The sequence below is a fragment of the Pipistrellus hanaki genome (genome assembly GCF_964339955.1).
Source record: "Pipistrellus hanaki genome assembly, chromosome: 2".
NCBI lineage: Eukaryota > Metazoa > Chordata > Mammalia > Chiroptera > Vespertilionidae > Pipistrellus > Pipistrellus hanaki.
This window is the reverse complement of record NC_140504.1, coordinates 140,738,659-140,758,557: the sequence shown is the minus strand read 5'-3', so window position 1 is coordinate 140,758,557 and position 19,899 is coordinate 140,738,659. Positions and strand designations below refer to the sequence as shown.

Below are 19,899 nucleotides of genomic sequence, written 5' to 3'. Positions count from 1 at the left end.
GGCCGCCAGGTCGTTCACAATGAGGGTGGAGCACTCGCCATGGGGGGACTTGGCCAGGTTGGTCTTGTGGGTCATCTGGTCCAGGGCGCTGTAGATGTGGGTGCAGCTCACCCACTGGAGCTAACTTGGCCCCGCAGAGAACAAGCGGCTTGAGGGAGGCAGATGCTCACTGCCTGAGCCTGAGGTGCAGGGGCCCAATTAGGGGCGGGGCCAGTTGGGGGGAAGGGTTGATCAGGGCCAGATCCGGCGGTTGGCCACTGTAGTGCATATCATAGCAACCAGTTGTTCTGCCATTCAGTTGATTTGCATATTAGCCTTTTATTGTATAGGACTGTATTATTTTCCAAACGAACAACTACCGGTATAAACCTACTTAGGCCCTACCCTGTATATATTAAATTGATTTTTAAAGTTTTTTCTCAACTCTTAAATAGTTATAGTATTCTACTGAACCTTAAATTTTCATTCCCCCTGTTTTAAAAAATGTACAGACTAATCAACTTTATTTTTAAATTTGAACCTGGTTCTAGTAAGTTTTCAAATTAATAAAGCAAAATGAAAATATCTTTTAAAATATAATATTACATAAACTTTATTCCACTAAAGAAACAATGAGGTATTATCCCAGTTATTTAAAATTTAAATTAACTTTTTGCACTTGATCTTACCATTCCTTATAAAAAAAAAAAAAAAACCTAACAACCCTAGTATAGAGGCTATTCCATGTAATATTAGAAATCAGGGAGAAAGGCATTTATTCATTTTAAAAATCAATAGATTGAATGACCTTTCTTTAAAGTATTAATATAATAGTGTCCCCTCGCCCCTCTTTGTGTCCTAATGACAAATAAGGGGTTTCTTTATAGAGAAAGGACTATTTTAAGGATGCCTGCTGGGCTTTTCTAGTAAGCAGCCAATAATAAATGGAGTGTTTGATAAACTAGACAAAGCATGCCCTGTACTGTAAATTGTAGTGCAATTCTACTGGTTTACTGGTCTAAAATATTCTATAGTAATTGGAATCCTGCTTTAGTCTACAATCTATTTATGAAGAAGTTAATCTAACATTCTGACTTTTTTTACAGTACAAATATTTAATATGCATTAAATTTCTACTAAAGTCCTTAGCTAATTGTTAAAATAAAAGACTGTATATGTTAGCAATTTCACTATAGACAACAGTGAATTTATTAAAACAAAAATGCTTTGTTTTTACAAAATTCAAGAGGAGAAATATTACCAAATCCAACAATAATTTAAACTAAACTGCAATTTTACTAATAAATCACAGACTAGCATTGAGGGGGAAAATATAAATAAAAATGTTTAAATATAAATTTATGAACCATCCAGAATCAAGTGAAACTGGCTCACTCCTTCATCACTAACTGGCTGATCCTAGAACAGTAACTGGCAAATCCTAGAACAGTAACTGGCACACAGCAGAAACTGTTTACCGAATAAATAAACCAACCAACTGTTGCTTGTACATTGGTAAACTTTTTAGGAAATACAATATAGGAATTACCTACAGACGTTACCAGCCATATAGAAGCAGTAATAAAGCTAGTAATGAATCCCCATGAAGCAAAAAAGATAGGGATGAAAGTCACTTCAACTGTAATAGAAATAATCTATTAACACCTATTAGGAAACCAGTCACACAGATTAGGGCAAATCAGCCCAATTAAATACTATAATGAGTGGGAAAGACTGCTAACAAAATGTTAAACATGTCCAATACCAGATGAAGATATAAAGTGAAAGTAACAAAAACTAAAAACAGTCCACTGATCGCAACTATGTAAAAGACACATGTACATCTAGAAGTTAATAAGCAAAAAACAATACTTCAGCTTTCCTATTCCTTGATCAAAATTCCTTGAAATTCAAACATTCACTGCCATTTCCTCAACAGCTTTTTGGCAATATTGCTAAAGAAAATACATCACTTTAGGTAACTTTTCTGATCATTCTTAAATCAAAAAGCATGGCATGTAAGTAAACTATCTAAATATTTCCTTTGGTCAACTTAAGATTGTGCCTATTACAACTAGAGGCCTGGTGCACGAAATTCGTGCGTGGGTAGGGTCCCTAGGCCTGGCTGGCAATCAGGGCCAATCTGTGGGCACCCGCCTTGGCCGACCTGGCGTCACCTACTTGCTGGTCCTGTCCCTCCCTGCTGGTCGCTTCCCTCTGCAGGGCAACAGGCAGGGCAATCAGGGGACCTCCACTGGCACCTGCCTTGGCTGTCCTGGAGCCTGTGGGCAGCTCCTGAGTTGAGCATCTGCCCCCTGGTGGTCAGTGCGCATCATAGCGACCGGTTGTTCCACTGGTCGTTCCCCAGTTTGGTCAATTTGCATATTAGGCTTTTATTTATATAGGACTAGCGCCCCAGTGCACAAAATTCATGCACTTGGAGGAGAGCCTCCTGCCACCGCTGCTGCACTTGCCAGCCATGAGCCAGCTTCGGGCTGAGAGGTGCGCCCCCTGTGGGAGCACACTGACTGTCAGGGGGCAGCTCCTGTCCTCTGGTGGTCAGTGTGCATCATAGCGACTAGTCCTTCAGCTGTTCAGTCAATTTGCATATTAGCCTTTTATTATATGTGATAAGATTAGAGGCCCGGTGCACAAAATTCCTGTACTCAGGGGGGCAGGGAGGGTCCCTTAGCCTGGCCTTCACCCTATCACACTCTGGGAGTCCTCAGAGGATGTCTGAATGACGACTTAAGCCCAAGGAGTGGGCCTCAGCCATCAGTTGGACACCTTAGCGCTGCTGCAGAGGTGGGAGAGGCTCCTGCCATGACCGGTGCTCTTGGCAGCCATGAGCCTAGCTTCTGGCTGAGGAGCACTCCCCCATGGGAGTGCCCTGACTACCAGGGGGAAGCTCCTGCGTTAAGCAGGATCAGGCCAAAACTGGCTCTCCGACATCCCCCCAGGGGACGTGGATTGTAAGAGGGCCCAGGCCCGGCCAAGGGACCCCACCAGTGCACAACTGGGGCCGGGAAGGGACTTGAGAGGTTGGCCAGTCAGGGAGGGATCACAGGCTCCAGGGCACATTCAGCCATTCTGGCTTAGTCCTGATCAGCTAGACCCCAGCAGCAAGCTAACCTACCAGTTGGATCGTCTGCCCCCTGGTGGTCAGTGCACATCATAGTGTAATGGGTGGTTGAGCAGCCTTAGCATATCATTCACCTATTACGCTTTGATTGGCAGAACAGACAACCAGACACTTAGCATATTAGGCTTTTATTATATACTAGTGGCCCAGTGCACGAAATTCATGCACAGGGGAGGGAGGATGAAGGGTGTCCCTTAGCTCAGCCTGCACCCTCTCCAACCTGGGACCCCTCAGGAGATGTCTGACTGCTGGTTTAGGCCCTACCCCTGTGGGGGGTCCACAGGGGTAGGGCCTAAACCAGCAGTCAAACATCCCCCTCACAATCCAGGACCGCTGGCTCACCTGCCTGCCTGCCTGATCGCCCCTAACACTCTGCATGCTGGCCTACTTGCCCCCAACTGCCCCCTCTGCCAGCCTGATTACCCCCAACTGTCCTCCCCTCCTGGCCTGATGGCCCCTAACCATCTCTACCTCAGCCCCACCACCATGGCTCTGTCCAGAGGACATCGGAAGGTCTCCTGGAAGGTCTCCCAGTCTAATTAGCATATTACCCTTTTATTCGTATAGATACTAGAGGCCCAATGCATGAAACTCATGCACGGGAGTCGGGGTGTCCCTCAGCCTGGCCTGCACCCTCTCCAATCTGGAATCCCTCTCACAATCCAGGACTGCTGGCTCCTAACCGCTCACCTGCCTGCCTAATTGCCCCTAACTGCTCCTGCCTGCCTGATTGTCCCCTAACTGCTCCCCTGCTGGCCCGATTGCCCCCAACTGCCCTCCCCTGCGGACCCAATCACCCACAACTGCCCTCCCCTGCCACAACCCACCTCCTCTACCACAACCTGCTTCCTCCACGCAAGGAGGCAGAGACACTGGGACCAGCCTCCTCCGTGCCGCATGGAGCCGCAAAACCCCCAGGCCTCACAGCACAGAGCGGGCCCCTGTCTCTGCTATGCGCATGGCCACCTTGTGTCAGCCATCTTGTGATGACATTGTGCATGAAGGCATGAGGAACACCTAGGCTTTTATTAGTATAGATGGGATATGTTAAAGGGAAGGAAGACATTAAGAAAAAAGACATTAATGACAGTGCCACCGTATTTTTAAAAATGTCTGTTCTTTCCAGGTTCACAAATTGCCACAAATGGGAAAAAGTGTTTAAAAACAGCAATTTAAAATGTGTAACACTTTATAGACACTGGCTTTCTAACTTGGCTCTTATCCTTATGCCCTCTTGCCCATTCTGCCCCATTCCACACCCACCACTACTTGCCACGCACCTATAAGTTTCCCTGTCACACCACCCTGATCGCAACCTGCATTCCAAATTATTAGTTTATATAGTATTTACTCTTCTCTTTATCCAGATTACAAAAGAAACACAAACTTACCCTGGAAAATCAGTCTACAATTAGAAATGCACGCGCACGCACACTTCACACACACACACACACACACACACACACACAGATTTTTATTTACCTTCAACCCCAACACCCAGGGAGAAAAACCATTAACATTTCCAGAATGATATCAGATAGTGCACACTGTTTTGTAAGTTAATTTTTCTCTTAATATAACATTTGTTCCACCTCTGCATATTCCAAAGAAAAGGACTCAAATGCAAGTAGTTTACTTATAAAGTACAGAAACATCAGCAAGGAAGTGAGAAAATTCAAGGTGAATTATCACACCTTGCTACCATATGGGCAACTACATCTTAACCTCAAGAGAAAATTCTGGGTAACGTAGAATTATCCCACCCAAGGAAGAAGGGAGCTGGGGCAGTCCTACTCCAACTCCTATCAGCACTGGTTGAGGCTCCAAGCCTACCCTGTAAAGAGACTTCCTAATACTTTGAAGAGAGCTTCAAGCAGAATTAAATTTGAAAAAAAGCACATCAGAAAAGCAAAAGGTAATCAAGGAAGAAAAAAAATTATTAGATTAAAGTATATGAAATACCGGGTTTTTTTGCAAATCAAAAAGGGTTGAATATCAGCAATTTCATAAGATTCAATCCAATATGTATCAAATTTCAATTTTTCCTTTCTGGATTCCATAACTATCGTAGAACCTATCTACAAAGTCTTTACTTCTCTCTCTCTCTCATTTCTTTTTCTCTTCTCCCTTTCCTTTGTTGAGGAAACACAGGCCTAAAAATACAACCTAATGACTACTGATACACTGAAAATGCAACTTTTCAGCTGTAGCCAGGTTAGGTGTGAATGAATGAATGAAGCTAAATAAAATTTAAACAAAAAATATACCTTTCTCTTCTACTTCCCATCATGCCATTCTTTCAATTAAGAGAAAAATAATTACTATCTCAAAAGATCAATACACTAACAACCCCAAGTGTGTAAAAACAATCGCCATGTATATAAAATGCTTACAAATGATTTTGAGTTTTAGTTTCATGAAAAAGACATTCACTCTGTAAGGAAAAGTACATCGCTACAATAGACATCTACCGTATTTTTCGGACCATAAGACGCACTTTTTTTTCCCCCAGAAGTGGGGGGAAAAAGTCCCTGCGTCTTATGGTCCAAATATAGCCTACACATATACTGTAAAAAAAAAGTTTTTTTACTTGCCCGGCTCTGTGTGGTCTCTGTGTGCTTGCCCGGCTCTAAAATGGTTCTAAATGCTGCTGTTTACTTTACAGGGTTGATTACATGTATTTATGACTGTGATGTTGGGTTTTAATGCACATAAAATATTTTAGGACACTATTTGTTTCAGAATCTTTTTTTCTTCATTTCCCTTCTCTAAAAACTGGTGCGTCTTATGGTCCGAAAAATACGGTATGTTTAGTTTTAACTACCACTAAAGAATTGAAAAATGGGAAGAAAGAAAAGGCAAGATATATAACCTGCAGACGGAGATTTCAACATGGGATTGTGGTCCACCATTATACCGTCTTGTGTCTTGTGTCCAAGTCTTTGCGTGTACTGCTGCACAAATTCTGTGGAATGGATAGAATCTACAAGCTTCATTGCATTTGACTGTGTGGTCTGAACACTGCCTGCGTGTTCGGAAGAGCACAGCAAGTCGTCAGGATGCGGCTCTGCTTTTCGTAGGTTGCCACTGGCTAGTACTCGCAAACTGACGGCAGGAAACTTCAGAATACCAGAGTTTGCCTCACCCAAACTCAAAGCATGTGACATACCAACGTCATCATCCTCAGGAATGGGGTTGTACCATATTTCCCCTTCATCATCTGCATCGTTTTCCTCATTAAAGTCCAAAGAACAGTTTCTTGATAACGAAGCATCTGTATCCTTACACACCACATACCGACAATACTCCTCAGATGGTTTGAGGAAAGGTTGTGATAGCTGATGTTTATGTGGAGAGGCAGGCGAGATGGGCAAATGGCTTATATGTTGGTATTTCTTACTTTCTTCTTCCTCCAAAGTAAAAGATCGCAGAGTACTCTGATATAGCCAATTGCGTTTCTTTGACACAGTGATACTGTTAAGTGGCTTATGATCTCTGAATCCAATGTTACCCTTCAAATCATCAAGTTCTCTTCTCTTCATTGTAGAACCATAAACATTTTCAAATAAATCTGTTTTAAAGAAAAAAAGACAATAGAATATAATGCCTGGTATACCAAAAAAGACATGTCCCTTGAGATCAGTAATTCAAATACTATTTTTAAAAAGATAAAAAGAGCCCTAGCTGGTTTGGCTAAGTGGAGTGTCGGCCTGCAGATTGAAAGGTCCCAGCTTTGATCCTAGTAAAGGGCACATGCCCAGGTTGCGGGCTCAGTCCCCACTATGAAGCGTGAAAGAGGCAGCTGATCAATGATTCTCTGATCATTGATGTTTCTCTCTCTCTCTCTCCTTCTCTGTTCCTCTCTGAAATCAATAACAACATATTTTTTTTAAAAGGATAAAAAGAAAGAAAAGTAGCCTGGCTGACATGGCTCAGTGGTTGAGCATCGACCTATGGACCAGGAGGTCAGGGTTTGATTCCCAGTCAGGGCACATACCCAGTGTGGGGCGTGCAGAAGGCAGCCTATCAATGATTCTCTCTCATCATTGTTGTTTCTATCTCTCTCCCTTCCTCTCTGAAATCAATAATAAATATATATTTTTAAAAAAAGAAAATGAAAAGTAAATATTAATCTTATTTGAAGACTAAAATTGAATAAGAAAAAATTTTGATTTCCCACCTAAAAATTATTTATAACTCAAACTGCAAGTATAAGTGTCATAAGAATTCTAAGAAAAAGAATAGACAATCTCTGAGACTGCCTTTATTAAATTGATAGGGCTAACAAAGCCTTACCCTAAGCAAAACATACTTCATAGAAAGCTAATATAGAATGCATTGTACACAATATGCCTTTAATATTTGAGTGATTTTCAACTCCCTACATGGACTAGAAGTTCTTTAGAAAACACAAGTAATATTCCTATCTTTATGAAGATTAACTTTGAGTATATCTTTCAACATAAGTGAGCCTAATGATATTAAATGCCTTACTGATTATTAAGATTTCAACATTTGTTTCCTAACCATATAACGCAGTAACATCTCATGCAGTGTTTAAATTCTAAATATATACGGCAAAAATAAAAATCCCTTAAGAAGGCCCCAAATTGGAACCAAAAATGCTATCATACAACAAGCATAAGGCAGCTACCCTGTTTCCCGGAAAATAAAACAGTGTCTTATATTAATTTTTGCTCCCAAAGATGCGCTAGGTCTTATTTTCAGGGGATGTCTTATTTTTCTATATGCTAGGTCTTATTTTCAGAGGATGTCTTATTTTCGGGGAAACACGGTATTATTATTGGCCAAGCAGAAACTTAAGCATGGAAATGAACAAAAATGTCCCTGTCCTTAAGAAATTCACTGTCACCTAACTGGTTTAGCTCCGTGGACAGAGCGTCGGCCTGCGAACCGAAGGGTCCCGATTCTATTCCAGTTAAGGGCACGTGCAGAGGTTGCGGACTTGATCCCAGTGAGGGGTGTGCAGGAGGCAGCAATCAATGATTCTTTCTCATTACTGATGTTTCTATTTCTCTCTCCCTCTCTCTTTCTCTCTGAAATCAATAAAAATATATTTTTTTTAAAAAGAAAGAAATTCACTGTCCAATGGAGGACATCAAATACTAAGATATATACATGTTAATATAAATCGCTGAAGGATGCCCAAGACCAAACCAGAGACGGTCTGACCTGCATCAACACCATTTGTCAACCAACCAGATCTGAAATAGCATGGCTGACATGTACACATAAGGAACTGTTTCACATTGAAATTGGGACTCAAAAGAACTGTTTGGCCCAGAAAGGAACTCATTACAGACTGATTCATTTGCCTCTCAGCATAATCATTATGGCTTGTCTCAGTTTCGGTCCTTATAAGGGAATTCCTTGTATCACATGATCTAATGCATCTAGTGGAAATAATAAACAACATAAATTGATGAACAAAAACAGTCCTGGAGACAGAGAAGCAGCGATCAGACTGTCGGACCTCAGAGGGAGGGTAAAGGAGGGGCAAAAGGGAGAGATCAACCAAAGGACTTGTGTGCACTCATATAAGCCTAACCAGTGGCCATGGACAACAGGGATTGGGTATACATGGGGAGGGGTTTGGGATGGGAATGGGGGGATGAGGACAATTATGTGACACCATAATCAATAAAGAAATTTTTAAAATAATAAATAAATAAATAAAACACAAATCTATCATAACACAAATTCATTCCACATAATTCAAACAAAACCATATTTTTTAAAATTTAAGGTCATGCCAGCTTTGTAAATTAGAGAATTATGATCCTAGGCTAATTTGAGTGTGTATATGGTTGATTCACCTTAGTATTTCCGTAAGTAAAATATAATAGTCTAATAACAGAGACTGATAAAAACACACAAAACTATGTGAAGCTTAATAACCAAAAGGTTACTTTGTGCATAATCAAGGCTTTCAGTAACCGCATTTCTACTGAAAAAAAAATCCTTTAAAAATGTAAATTTATTTTTTAAATTATAAACATTACCCAACCAAGCAGATAAATAATTAATAAACAAATAAAATATGCTTAAACCTTTAACAAATTGGGTTTCAAGTTCAATTACTTCCAGAGATATGAACAGACTAAGAATCATAAGAGAAGAACGCTCCCATGAATGCCTACTATGCCAGACATTAATTTACTCAACACACTTATTGAGTGCTTATTTTGTGCTAGGTATGAGAGATAAAGCAATAAGAAAGCCCTTAACCTCACTGTACCTTCACAAGAATCCCATGAGACAGGTACGATTATTTTCAGGAGCTTCAAAAAATATGTGGAATGTGGTCAAGGTGATAGCACTAAAATGCAAAATCCCTACTCTTACCAATCTTCCTGACCGCCACTAGAAGCAGAGAAGTAGGCAACCCTCTCTGGGCCTGGTCATAATATTAACCTGGCTAACCTAATAGGGTGGTGGCAGCTGGTAACATTAGAAAACTGTATAATACTATTCAGAAAGGTCAAGTAACCTGCCCAAGATCACCTAGTGGGAAAATGGAAGAGGCAGCACTCAAACTCTATTGGCTTCAAAGTCTGTAGTAGTACGCCTGGGCTACTAGGAAGAGATACCCACCTCCAACTTCCAGGATTTAACATGCAAACATGTAACAGATGTTCAATATATATCTAGAATTGATCTAGTTTAATTTCATTAACAAAAACTTGAAGATTCAAGGTTGTTCTTTGGTTTGTTTCCTACACACTTAAAATTCAGAACTGAAATTCAATTCATCACTGGAGTTTCTGGGTTTTTAGCAACTACATCCTTCGGTCGAGTGCACTAAAATCTAGATCTATTTTATGTTTAAGACCAAGTCTCATATTATTTAATAACATTTCAGACCTTTACAGGATACTATATGTAGTTTTGACACAATTATAAATTTAAAGAACAAAGTGTAAAATTATACAACTCACAATTGCTATAATCCACATCTTATTTTACCTTTCTCTCAGATGTCTCTAAAAACATGCAAAATTTTATATAGTTTAATGTATTATTTTGAATCTACTATAGTACAAGTACATTATCAACATTCCACATTCCAAGAACTATAATGAGAAAAATAAAGCAAATTTAATATTTTTATTAATATAAGCATTTAATGAATGTATAATATTAAAAGAAATAATTATACCATGAGATACATCATTTTTCATGAAACTACAAACTGCAAAAACTTAAAACCAACCCTGACTGGTTTGGTTTAGTGGATAAAGTGGCGGCCTGCGGACTGAAGGATCCCTGGTTTGATTTCAGTCAAAGGCATGTACCTTGGTTGTGGGCATATCCCCAGTGGGGGGGTGTGCAGGAGGTAGCTGATCAGTGTTTTTCTCTTATCGATGTTTCTAACTCTCTATCACTCTCCCTTCCTCAATTTAAAAAAAATCTTGAAACCAAATAGTTTCATTGCTATTACGAATATTTCAAAATATGTGAGAATAGAGTTTAAATATAGATAGGAGCATCACAATAATTTCTGATAGTAAAATTTTTTCGGTTATTAAAACTGAATATGGCTGTGGCTGGTGTGTTCAGTGGTTAGAGCATTAGCCCAAGTGCCAAAGGGTCTCAAACCCAGTCAAGGCCATGTACCAGGGTTGCAGGTTGGATCCCCAGCCCAGAAGGCAACCAGTCAATGTATTTCTCTTACATCAATGTTTCTCTCTCTCTCTCTCTCTCTCTCTCTCTCTCTCTCTCTCTCTACCTCTCTCTCTGTGTGTGTGTATGTGTGTGTGTGTGTCTTCCTCCTCCCTTCTACTCTCTCTAAAAGTCAATGGAAAAATATCCTTAGTGAGAATTAACAAAACAACAACAAAACACACACACACAAAAAAAAAACCTGAATATAAGCAACACATTAAATTTTAATAATAAATTTTACTTGAGCAATTACTTGTAAATAATTCAGGTCATTTCATTTGCATCACAGTTAAACAGATGTGTATGAATGTGTATGAATGTACATTACACAGAAATGGAAAGGTATTTGCAATCTTGCCTTCATTCCATTTTTACACTAAAAGTAATGTTAAACCTTATTGACATAAATTTAAAACTTATCTTTAACTTCAGATTTTATATCTGTATATATATATATATATATATATATATATATATATATACATAATGTAAAAGTTAAAAATGTAAAACGCAAGTAAAAATATAAAAATAAGTATGCAAAGTTACAAGGCAAAAAGTCTTTATTCCCTTGTAAGTACACAGTATGTTATGATTATCAGATTCAAATTAAAGTCATTTTACTTTAAATATGTACAAGAAAATCCAGAAGTGGTCATTAAAATTTTTTACTGAGAAAAGTATTTACATAGTGGTGAACTACTCAAGCCAATTTTGCTCTCAACTTTTATTTCATAATAAATCTAATGACTCACTATTATTAAATATTTAACTAGTGCCCCAGCTCAAAATCATCAACAAACTTTCTGAGAAATTATGTATTTCAACCTTCATTGAAAATGTATAATATATACAGATTTCTCTTCATCATTTTAAAATTTCTACTATAGAAACAAACTCTGTGCTTTTGCATACTTCTCTTTTTAAAAACCTAAGTAAAAGTATTCTCATGAACCTTGTATTTAAATTAAATAAATACAAGCAGCCCTGCTTATGGAGTCAAGTCTGACAGCCCAGAAAAAATGACTAGAATAAAAGCCTTAGCCTTAGGTATACACAAATAATCTTTTCCAGATAAATCTAAATGGGGAAGAGTACAATGAAAAGGAAAAAAGTGCTTTTTCTATCTCCTCCCCCCCCCCCCCTTCCCCTTGTGACTAGCAATGAAAACCCTTACGAGAAAAAAGCTGTGTGTTAGTTTTTGGGACAGGAAAGTAGAGAAGAAAATGTTGAGACTGTTTCCAGATCCACAATAGTAATGAGGAGGAGCAAGAAAAAAGAAGCCGAAAAGAAAAGATGAGTAGAACAAATAAGTGCCCCTAAAGGGGTCTATATATACCCTAGCTCAGTTCCCAATGCTATGCAAGGCAGCACTCCTCTGCCTCTGATCATTTCCCGCTCCATCCAGAATCCCAACGACATGGGGCAGCGCATTACTCTCACAAAGTCTGTTTGCCTTGCTCTTGATAGCATGTAAGCACCAGGCACGGTACCAAATAGATTATCTTTTTTCAGTCTCACAGCAACTGAGGCTTTGCGGAGTTGAGTAACCTGTCCAAGGTCACAAGCCAGGTAAGGGGAGGATGTGGTTAGGAACCCAGAACCTCCACGGTTTACCACCATACTGCATGGTTTGCAGATTCCAACGCCTCATTTTTACTGGTGAAAGATCAGACCAATATGGAGGGAACTGCATGAGCTTGTCATTTATAAGTAGTAAGTATAAATTCATACTTATAAAACTAATGCAGATAGAGCTCAAGAGCTTTTCTCTGGTAAGGGTTAGTATCAATATCAGAATAAAGTATGGTTTTTCAAAAGATTAACAAATGTATTTAGATAGGTGATTGGGGAGACTGAGAATTGTAGAAACTTACTACTTAAAATGAGCACCAGCCCTGGCCAGCAGCTCAATGGTTAGAGCATCAGCCCACACACTGAAGGTTCTCGGGTTCCATTCCCATGAAGGGCACAATACCTAGGTTGCAGCTCTCCCTCCCCCCCACCCCAACCTGTTTTCCATGGTCCGGACAGGTGTGGGAGGCAACCAATTGATGTGGCTCTCGCACATCAATGCTCTCTCTCTTCCCTCTCTCTCTCTCACCCTGCCTTCCACTCTCTCTAGAATCAATGTGAAAAATATCCTCGGGTGAGGATTAACAACAACAACAAAAAGAGTACCAAACAGCAGCATCCTTACTGGGAATTCATCAAAATGCAGACTCTCAGGTCCATTGCCCACACATAGAAAATCTGCATTTTAACAAGATTTTCAGGGGATTCATATGCACATTAAACTTGAAAAGTACTGCTCTATAACTGAAACACACACACACACACACACACACACACACACACACAGTGAATGGTAAAGGTCTAGAAAAATATCCTTAGTGATTCTCGAAACAACACCACCACTTAGAAATGTAGGACTTCCAAATCAAAACAGGACCTTCTACTGAATTTGTAATTCTCAGTTTTCCTGCCACCAGCAACATCAATGTTCTAATGTCACTCTTCCCCAAACAAACACACACACTGAAAAACAAAAAACTGAACGTGCTTCTAGGGCCAGAATTTTTGGGAAAGGGATTTAAAACTAGAAGACAGTCAAAAAGTATTTGCCTATGGCTACTAATTTCAAAGGGCAGATGTATAAAAGAATTTGTTGAAAAAATGCATAAAGATAATTTATCTCATAAAGGTAAGAAATTAGGTGAGGAAAGAGAACAGATGGATATCTGCATTAATAGTGTCAACTTCTGCTGTGGCCAGTTTGGCTTAGTGGATAGAGCATGGGCCTGCAGACTAAAGGGTCTGGGGTTCAAGTCCAGTCAAGAGCACATGCCGGGGTTGTGGACTCAATCCCCAGTAGGAGGTGAGCAGGAAGCAGCCAGTCAATGATTCTCTCTCATCATTGATGTTTCTCTCTCTCTCTTCCTCTCTGAAATCAATTAAAAAAAAATTTTAAGTGTCAACTTCTCTAAGATATACTGCACAAGATCATATCTGCTAATTAATATTTTGGGGGCATGGAACGACGCTCCAACCAACTGAGCCACCTGGCCAGGGCGACCTGCTAATTAATATTTTAAAAGAACTGTCTAAAGATGACAGACAGCCGAAGCCGGTTTGGCTCAGTGGTAGAGCATCAGTCTGCGGACTGAAAGGTCCCAGGTTTGATTCCGGTCAAGGGCATGTACGTTGGTTGTGGGCACATCCCCGGTAGGGGGTGTGCAAGAGGCAGCTGGTCGATGTTTCTCTCTCATTGACGTTTCTAGCTCTCTATCTCTCTCCGTTCCTCTCTGTGAAAAAATCAATAAAATATATTTAAAAAAAAAAAAAAAGATGACAGACAAAATATTAACAAGTTACATGTTCTAAATTTTTTCTTTCACAAGTCATGAAGCCAGAAAAATGGAGTCAAAGTAAGGCTAATTATTTTCTAAAGTGGTAAAAGGATGAAATAGCTCAACCTGAAGCTTTTGAATTTATTTCTGAATACTATATTCTAATTAAAACTTATTTATAAAGACTTATAATGAAGTACAGTTGGCAAATAGGTTAAAATTCCTTTGTAATATCAAGGCTTGCAGAAACTTGACATTATTTACTACGTGTAATGACTTTAGATTTCGTAAATAATCATCTCAATTAGGAACAAATTGGCCAATCTGTGAACATTACAACCCTAACTGCATCAAATCACTGGCATTATTATACTACCAAAAGTTTTAGTGGTTCTTAGTAGGAGCCAGATATCAAAATAGAATATCATTCTGACTCCCATTTGATATATGGTCTCAAAAATTTCTAAAATACCTACATAGGTATCTCTATTCCATTATATAGTTATTCTGTGTTATAAATTCTAAATAGAACTGTATTTTGAAAGAAAATATACTCATAAGTAATACTATATAGAAAAAAATAGATATAAGCTTTTTAAGCAATTTAATATCTTTATTCAACCAAGAATGTACTGATTCACCTGGACTGCCCAATTAATTTTTTAGAAAACATGATTTAAAAGTAGAATCCAAGTAACATCAATTTGAACTAAGTAAGCATTTAAAGGTAAAGATTTTAAATTGATACAGCAATTGATGAAAAATATCTTAAAACCTATTCTATAATAGAATTCACCTATCTTCTTTGCAAATTTGAGAAAGTTACCCTTCTCAACCTTGTTGAAATTCCATCCATCTCCTCAATCCAGCAATTTAATAGAATTGACTCAAACCTCTAAAGAACTTTAGAGTCTCTTTGATTGGGGCTTTGGAGTCATAAAGACCTGAGTTTGAATCCCCATAATAGTTTGAATCCATATACTAATATATGCAAACAATACACTAGTGTGAGTGACCTTGGGCAAACTACTCCACCCCTCTGTTTCTTTGGCTGTTGTTAAATGACAGTTGTCATACCTTCATGGGTAGTGTGTGTGTGTGTGTGTGTGTGTGTGTGTGTGTGTAATAAAGATTATATGCAAACCACATAAAGTACCCAGGATGATTTTAACAATTTTGACTAACCTTCAAAAACATAGTTATTAAAAATAATAAACTCTCCAAATCTACAGTAGATATGTAAACATTGCATAAGTTGTTTTTATTTTTTATAAAAGATGAATTGATGATTTAAAAGGAAGTAACCAGGGAAAATTGTTTAAACCAGAAATTAAGCTTTTGGCTTATCTTGTAAAATATCTAAAATACCATCACATAGTAATTCTAACGTTTCATTTTCTTTTTTTTTAATATATTTTTATTGATTTCAGAGAGGTAGGGAGAGGGAGAGATAGAAACATCAATGATAAGAGAGAATCATTGATTGGCTGCTCCCTGCACAATCCCCACTGGGGACTGAGCCAAACCAAGTAGGGCTCATTTTAAAGTTTGTTTCTTTTAATTATTTTCTCAATGAAAAAAAGAATCAATTTATTTGTAAAGGTTACATTTATTATTGCTTCTAAAATCCTTGAATGTTTACACTACAGCTGACACCATTATAAGCCACCAGATGGTAAATGTTTAACCTTTGCCAGAAGGGTAAAAAATATATTTGAAGTTTTATATAGACTGTAGTTGTGGCTCAAATTTAACTCTCCTACAAAGAGTTAACTGAACCATATCAGAGGAGGTAAAGTTATAATGGCAATAAGCTGCAATAAAATAAATACTTTGCTCCTGAGATGTGTATTTTAATTTGAAATTAGCATAAAGTACACCTCTCTTCACACACACACACACACACACACACACACACACTGCATTCTACTATCCTGTTATTCAAGTGAAATGGAATAAATTTGAGGGAAATTTTTGACAGGTGTGGGATAGAGATTCATAGATTCAAAGAAACTTTTCATGTTTCTATAGGCTTTAAATGAATCATTTGATTTGTTCTCATTGTGCGATTAGAAGGTTTGTGAACTTTGCTTCTCCCCACTGTTTTGTGTTTATTGGTTAAACAAAGTTAATGTGTACAAACCCAGTCCTGTAAGATTTGCAATTCTTACCAGAGAAGCTGCCAAATACTGTGAGTACTATTTTACACTTCAGCATTCAATATTTTAAAGCCTCCTGACTTTTTAAGGAGTTTACTAAAGTCATGTTTACTAAAATCTTTATATTTAAGAGTGTAATTCAGAAGACCATCTTGTTTTCGGCTCAATCTGAAGGTATCATACTTCTTTCAGAAAAGAATTTTTGCTTTTTACAACATAATTAAGAGATTTCTAGAACAGATAACCTAAACCTTCAGTGAAAATTAAAAACCACACACATAAAAAATAGGCATCAAAATCCTATTATAAGGACAAGCATATTTAAGTTTACAAATGACTTTAATTGTCTACAGTTTCTTAAAAAGTATGTAAGGGACATTTTCCTTTTGATTAAAATACTAGTGCCCTGGGTTTTCCATAATAAAAAAAATTACTTTGTTCGGTTTTGTGGGGGGAGGGGGGAGAGGGAGGGGAGGAAAAGGTGGAAAGAGGTACTCTAAATCCTACCTGACTAAAAAGAAATTTTACTATTATAGATTTTGGTTGGTTGGTTGGTTGGTTGGTTGGGTTTTGGTTTTGGGTTGTGTGTATGTGTGCACACGAGCCTGGGAGAAAGAGAGAGAAAAGGTATAATGAGCAAAATGACAGTTTATGAAGCCTGTAAAGTCTACCTTGGAACAGATTCAAATGCACAAACTCCACAAGTCTACGGATTTGCCTAGAGCTACAAAGAATAAAAATCAAGGCAGCACCGCCCAACCCCAAACCTACTAAAAGCGTGTGGTGAACTTAACCTTTTACTCATTGTTGTGCTTAGGAAGTAGGCACACTGGTTCATAGAGAAGAAGAAGAAAAAAACAAACAAAACACAAAAACCCCGAAGTTCCTCATGCCTCTGTCAAAAAAAAAAAAAAAAAAAAAAAAAAAAAAAAAAAGCAAAATGAGTGAATGCATTATACTAAATAAGCCCGAAATCACATTAAGCTGCCACTTGCATGACACTTACTTTGGCACGGGCACGTACCTGTCTGCAAAAACAAAACAAAACATATCTTATTCCTTGCCCTAAAGACAGAAGCCTAGGTAGCAAACAGTGAAGTTCGGAGTGCTAGCATTTTGATTGCAAACCGTCCTACCTGTCAGCGTGATTCTTTCGTCTGGGGACACCGAGAGGACTTGGCTTTCTCGCATGTTCCGAGCTCCCGGACCTGCAGAGGCGCCCTGCGCTCCCGGGACTTTGGGGGGTGTCCCCTCGGCGCGCCCCTTCATGCCCAGCGACAGCAGGCGTCCCTTGTACATCCACTTCTGCAGCTTCTTGACCGTCACCGCGGGCGGCTTGAGGAAGCGGAGCCCCTCGGGGTCATCCCCTTTGCTGCCTATCCCAGGCGGGGAGCCCGCAGGATCCCTGAAAGCGCGCCCCGGGGAACGGCCGGGGTCCTTGGAGCGGGGACCCGGGAAGCCGTGAGACGCCGCGCGGGCGGCCGGCGCGCGGCCCCCGCTCCAGCCGTCCATCCCGCCTCCACGTGGCGGGGGCTCGTCCCGGTCCCCGGGGTCCCCGCGCGCGCCGCCCCCGACGCAGCTGTCGCTCGGCCACCGCTGGAAGGGAGCGGGCTTGGCACCGTCCCGGAGGAGGCTCTCGAGGCTCCTGCTGCAGGACAGGCGCATCCGAGGGGTCCGGCCTCCTCTCCACGGCTCCCTCGGAGGCGGCCAGGGCGGGGACACCTGCTGCCCAGGGCGGCCCCGGGCCCCCCACTCCCGGTCCCGGGGGCCGGCCCGGCGGTCCGCAGCGCCGGCGGCGGAGGGCGGCTGGCCCGGAGCCCGGGCTCCCGCAGGGCAGTAGCGACCCGCCCGGCCCCGCCGCGCGCCCGGGTCGGGGGGCAGGTCGTGCATAGCCTGGATCAGCAGGTGATAGGCCTCTCGCAGCTGGGTCTGCAGCCTGCCGGTCTCCAGGCGGCCGCCCCCCGCCCCCGGGGAGGAGCCCGCCGCCGCAGCCGCCGGGGGAGGCGGGGGCCCCCGCTCCGCCCCCTGGGGCTCCGGCGCGGGCCGGGCGCCGTCGCCGGGCAGGTTCTCGTAGTAGTCGGCGGCGTCCTCGTCCTCGTCCTCGTCCTCCTCCTCCTCCTCCTCCGCGCTGCCCTCCGAGTCCGGCGCGGCGAGCACCCGGGCGCGAGCGAGCGCGCGGCCCCAGGGGGCGGCCTCCTCCTCCTTCCCGCCGCGCGGCCTCGGCCCCCCGAGCGCCCCCGCCGGCTCCTCCGGGCGCCGCCCCGCGCCCCGCGCCCTGGGGCCCCGCGCCTGCGGCGCCGGCGGGGGCGGCTCCGGGCTCCGCGGGGCTCCGTGGGCGCGCTCGCGCTGGGGGCCGTCCGGGGCGCCCCCCGCGGCTCCCTGCCCGGCGGAGGAGGCCGCCACGGTGGCTGCGGCGGCCGCCCGGAGCCCGAGCCCGCCGGCGGCGCGGGGCCCTCGCCTCCCCCGGAGCCGGGACAGCGTCCTCCGCAGGGGGTCCGCCATGCCCTCGGCCTCAGGGCCCGGGACCTCCCCCGCCGCGGGGAGAGGCCGGAGCCCCGCTCGAGAGAAGGCGGCGTTGGCGGAGGCGGCGGCGGCGGCGCCCCATGACCGCGCGGGCCCTCGCGGGCTCCTCACATACTTGGCATAACTGTGCCCGGGAGGGCGGGGGCGGCGGCGGCGCGCAGGGCGCATGCCCCGGGCCGGGCCGGGCCGCGACGGGGCGCGCGGGCTGCGAGCTGCCCGGCTGCGGGGCCAGGGGGGTGGGATGGGGGTGGGGGGGCGGGCCGGAGAGGTGCGGGAGCTGAAGTGTATGCAGCCAGCGTGGGGGTGCAGGGGAAAGGCTTGGGGAGAAAAAGGGTGAGTCTGTCCAGGCTGGAGGCTGCAAAGTTTGTGTTAGGGAGACAGAAAGGGAAAGTGCCCTCCTGGCTGCCACCCAGCATGTTCACCACCCTCCCCGGGACCACCATTGCAGGAGCAAGCCGTGACTTGAGAGAAAACAAAGTATGAGCACAGGTGTATCTCGGTACCGTGTGTTCCAGAAACGTTCCCAATCGTTTTATTTGCACAGAGAGTTAGCTACTTCAAGGACCTTGGCAGAGATTCCTTTTTCTTTTTCTCTGTGTGTGTGTGTGTGTGTGTGTGTGTGTGTGAGAGAGAGAGAGAGAGAGAGAGAGAGAGAGAGAGAGAGAGATTCCTTTTCAGCCTCCCCCCCCCCCCAATCCAGGCGAACACAAGATTAATTCAGACATCAATCAAAACTTGTAAAATGGAGCTTTATTTTTATTAAAGCTGGATTGAGGAACAATTGGGTTGAAATTTAGAAACACTGTCATTTGCAAATACCAACTCTCAAACATCTTCTGTGTAACAGTTGTAAACTAAAGCACCTCGTGTTGGAATCAGTGTGTTGCATCATCCCTGACTTCAGTAACATTTTTCAGTGTTTACACATTAGAAAGGGCCTTGTGAGCGAGCTCATGGATGTACTTCTATCTCCCAGCACAGTACTTGCACGTAGTAAGTACTCAAGAATTATTTGTGAATAAAAGCTTGCATAACTGAATGAGAATTTAGCTCTAACATACTT

General features: G+C 42.2%; 2 protein-coding genes across 6 annotated transcripts in view; one reads left to right on the top strand and one right to left on the bottom strand.

Moving 5' to 3' along the window:
- Positions 1–18,937, bottom strand: part of SYDE2 (synapse defective Rho GTPase homolog 2) — a 48,592-nt gene extending 29,655 nt beyond the window's left edge. For all 3 annotated transcript variants that reach the window (XM_084874410.1, XM_084874409.1, XM_084874411.1), the window contains exons 1-2: positions 17,450–18,937; positions 5,994–6,692 (exon numbers count right to left, since the gene is read on the bottom strand). In XM_084874410.1, the coding sequence (XP_084730536.1) occupies positions 5,994–6,692; positions 17,450–18,815 (2,065 nt within the window). In that variant the 5' untranslated portion in view covers positions 18,816–18,937. The remainder of the gene's footprint in view (positions 1–5,993; positions 6,693–17,449) is intronic.
- The window catches only part of DNASE2B (deoxyribonuclease 2 beta), a 684,289-nt gene that overhangs the window by 622,468 nt on the left and 41,922 nt on the right, over positions 1–19,899 (top strand). The gene's annotated exons all lie outside the window — the stretch shown is intronic.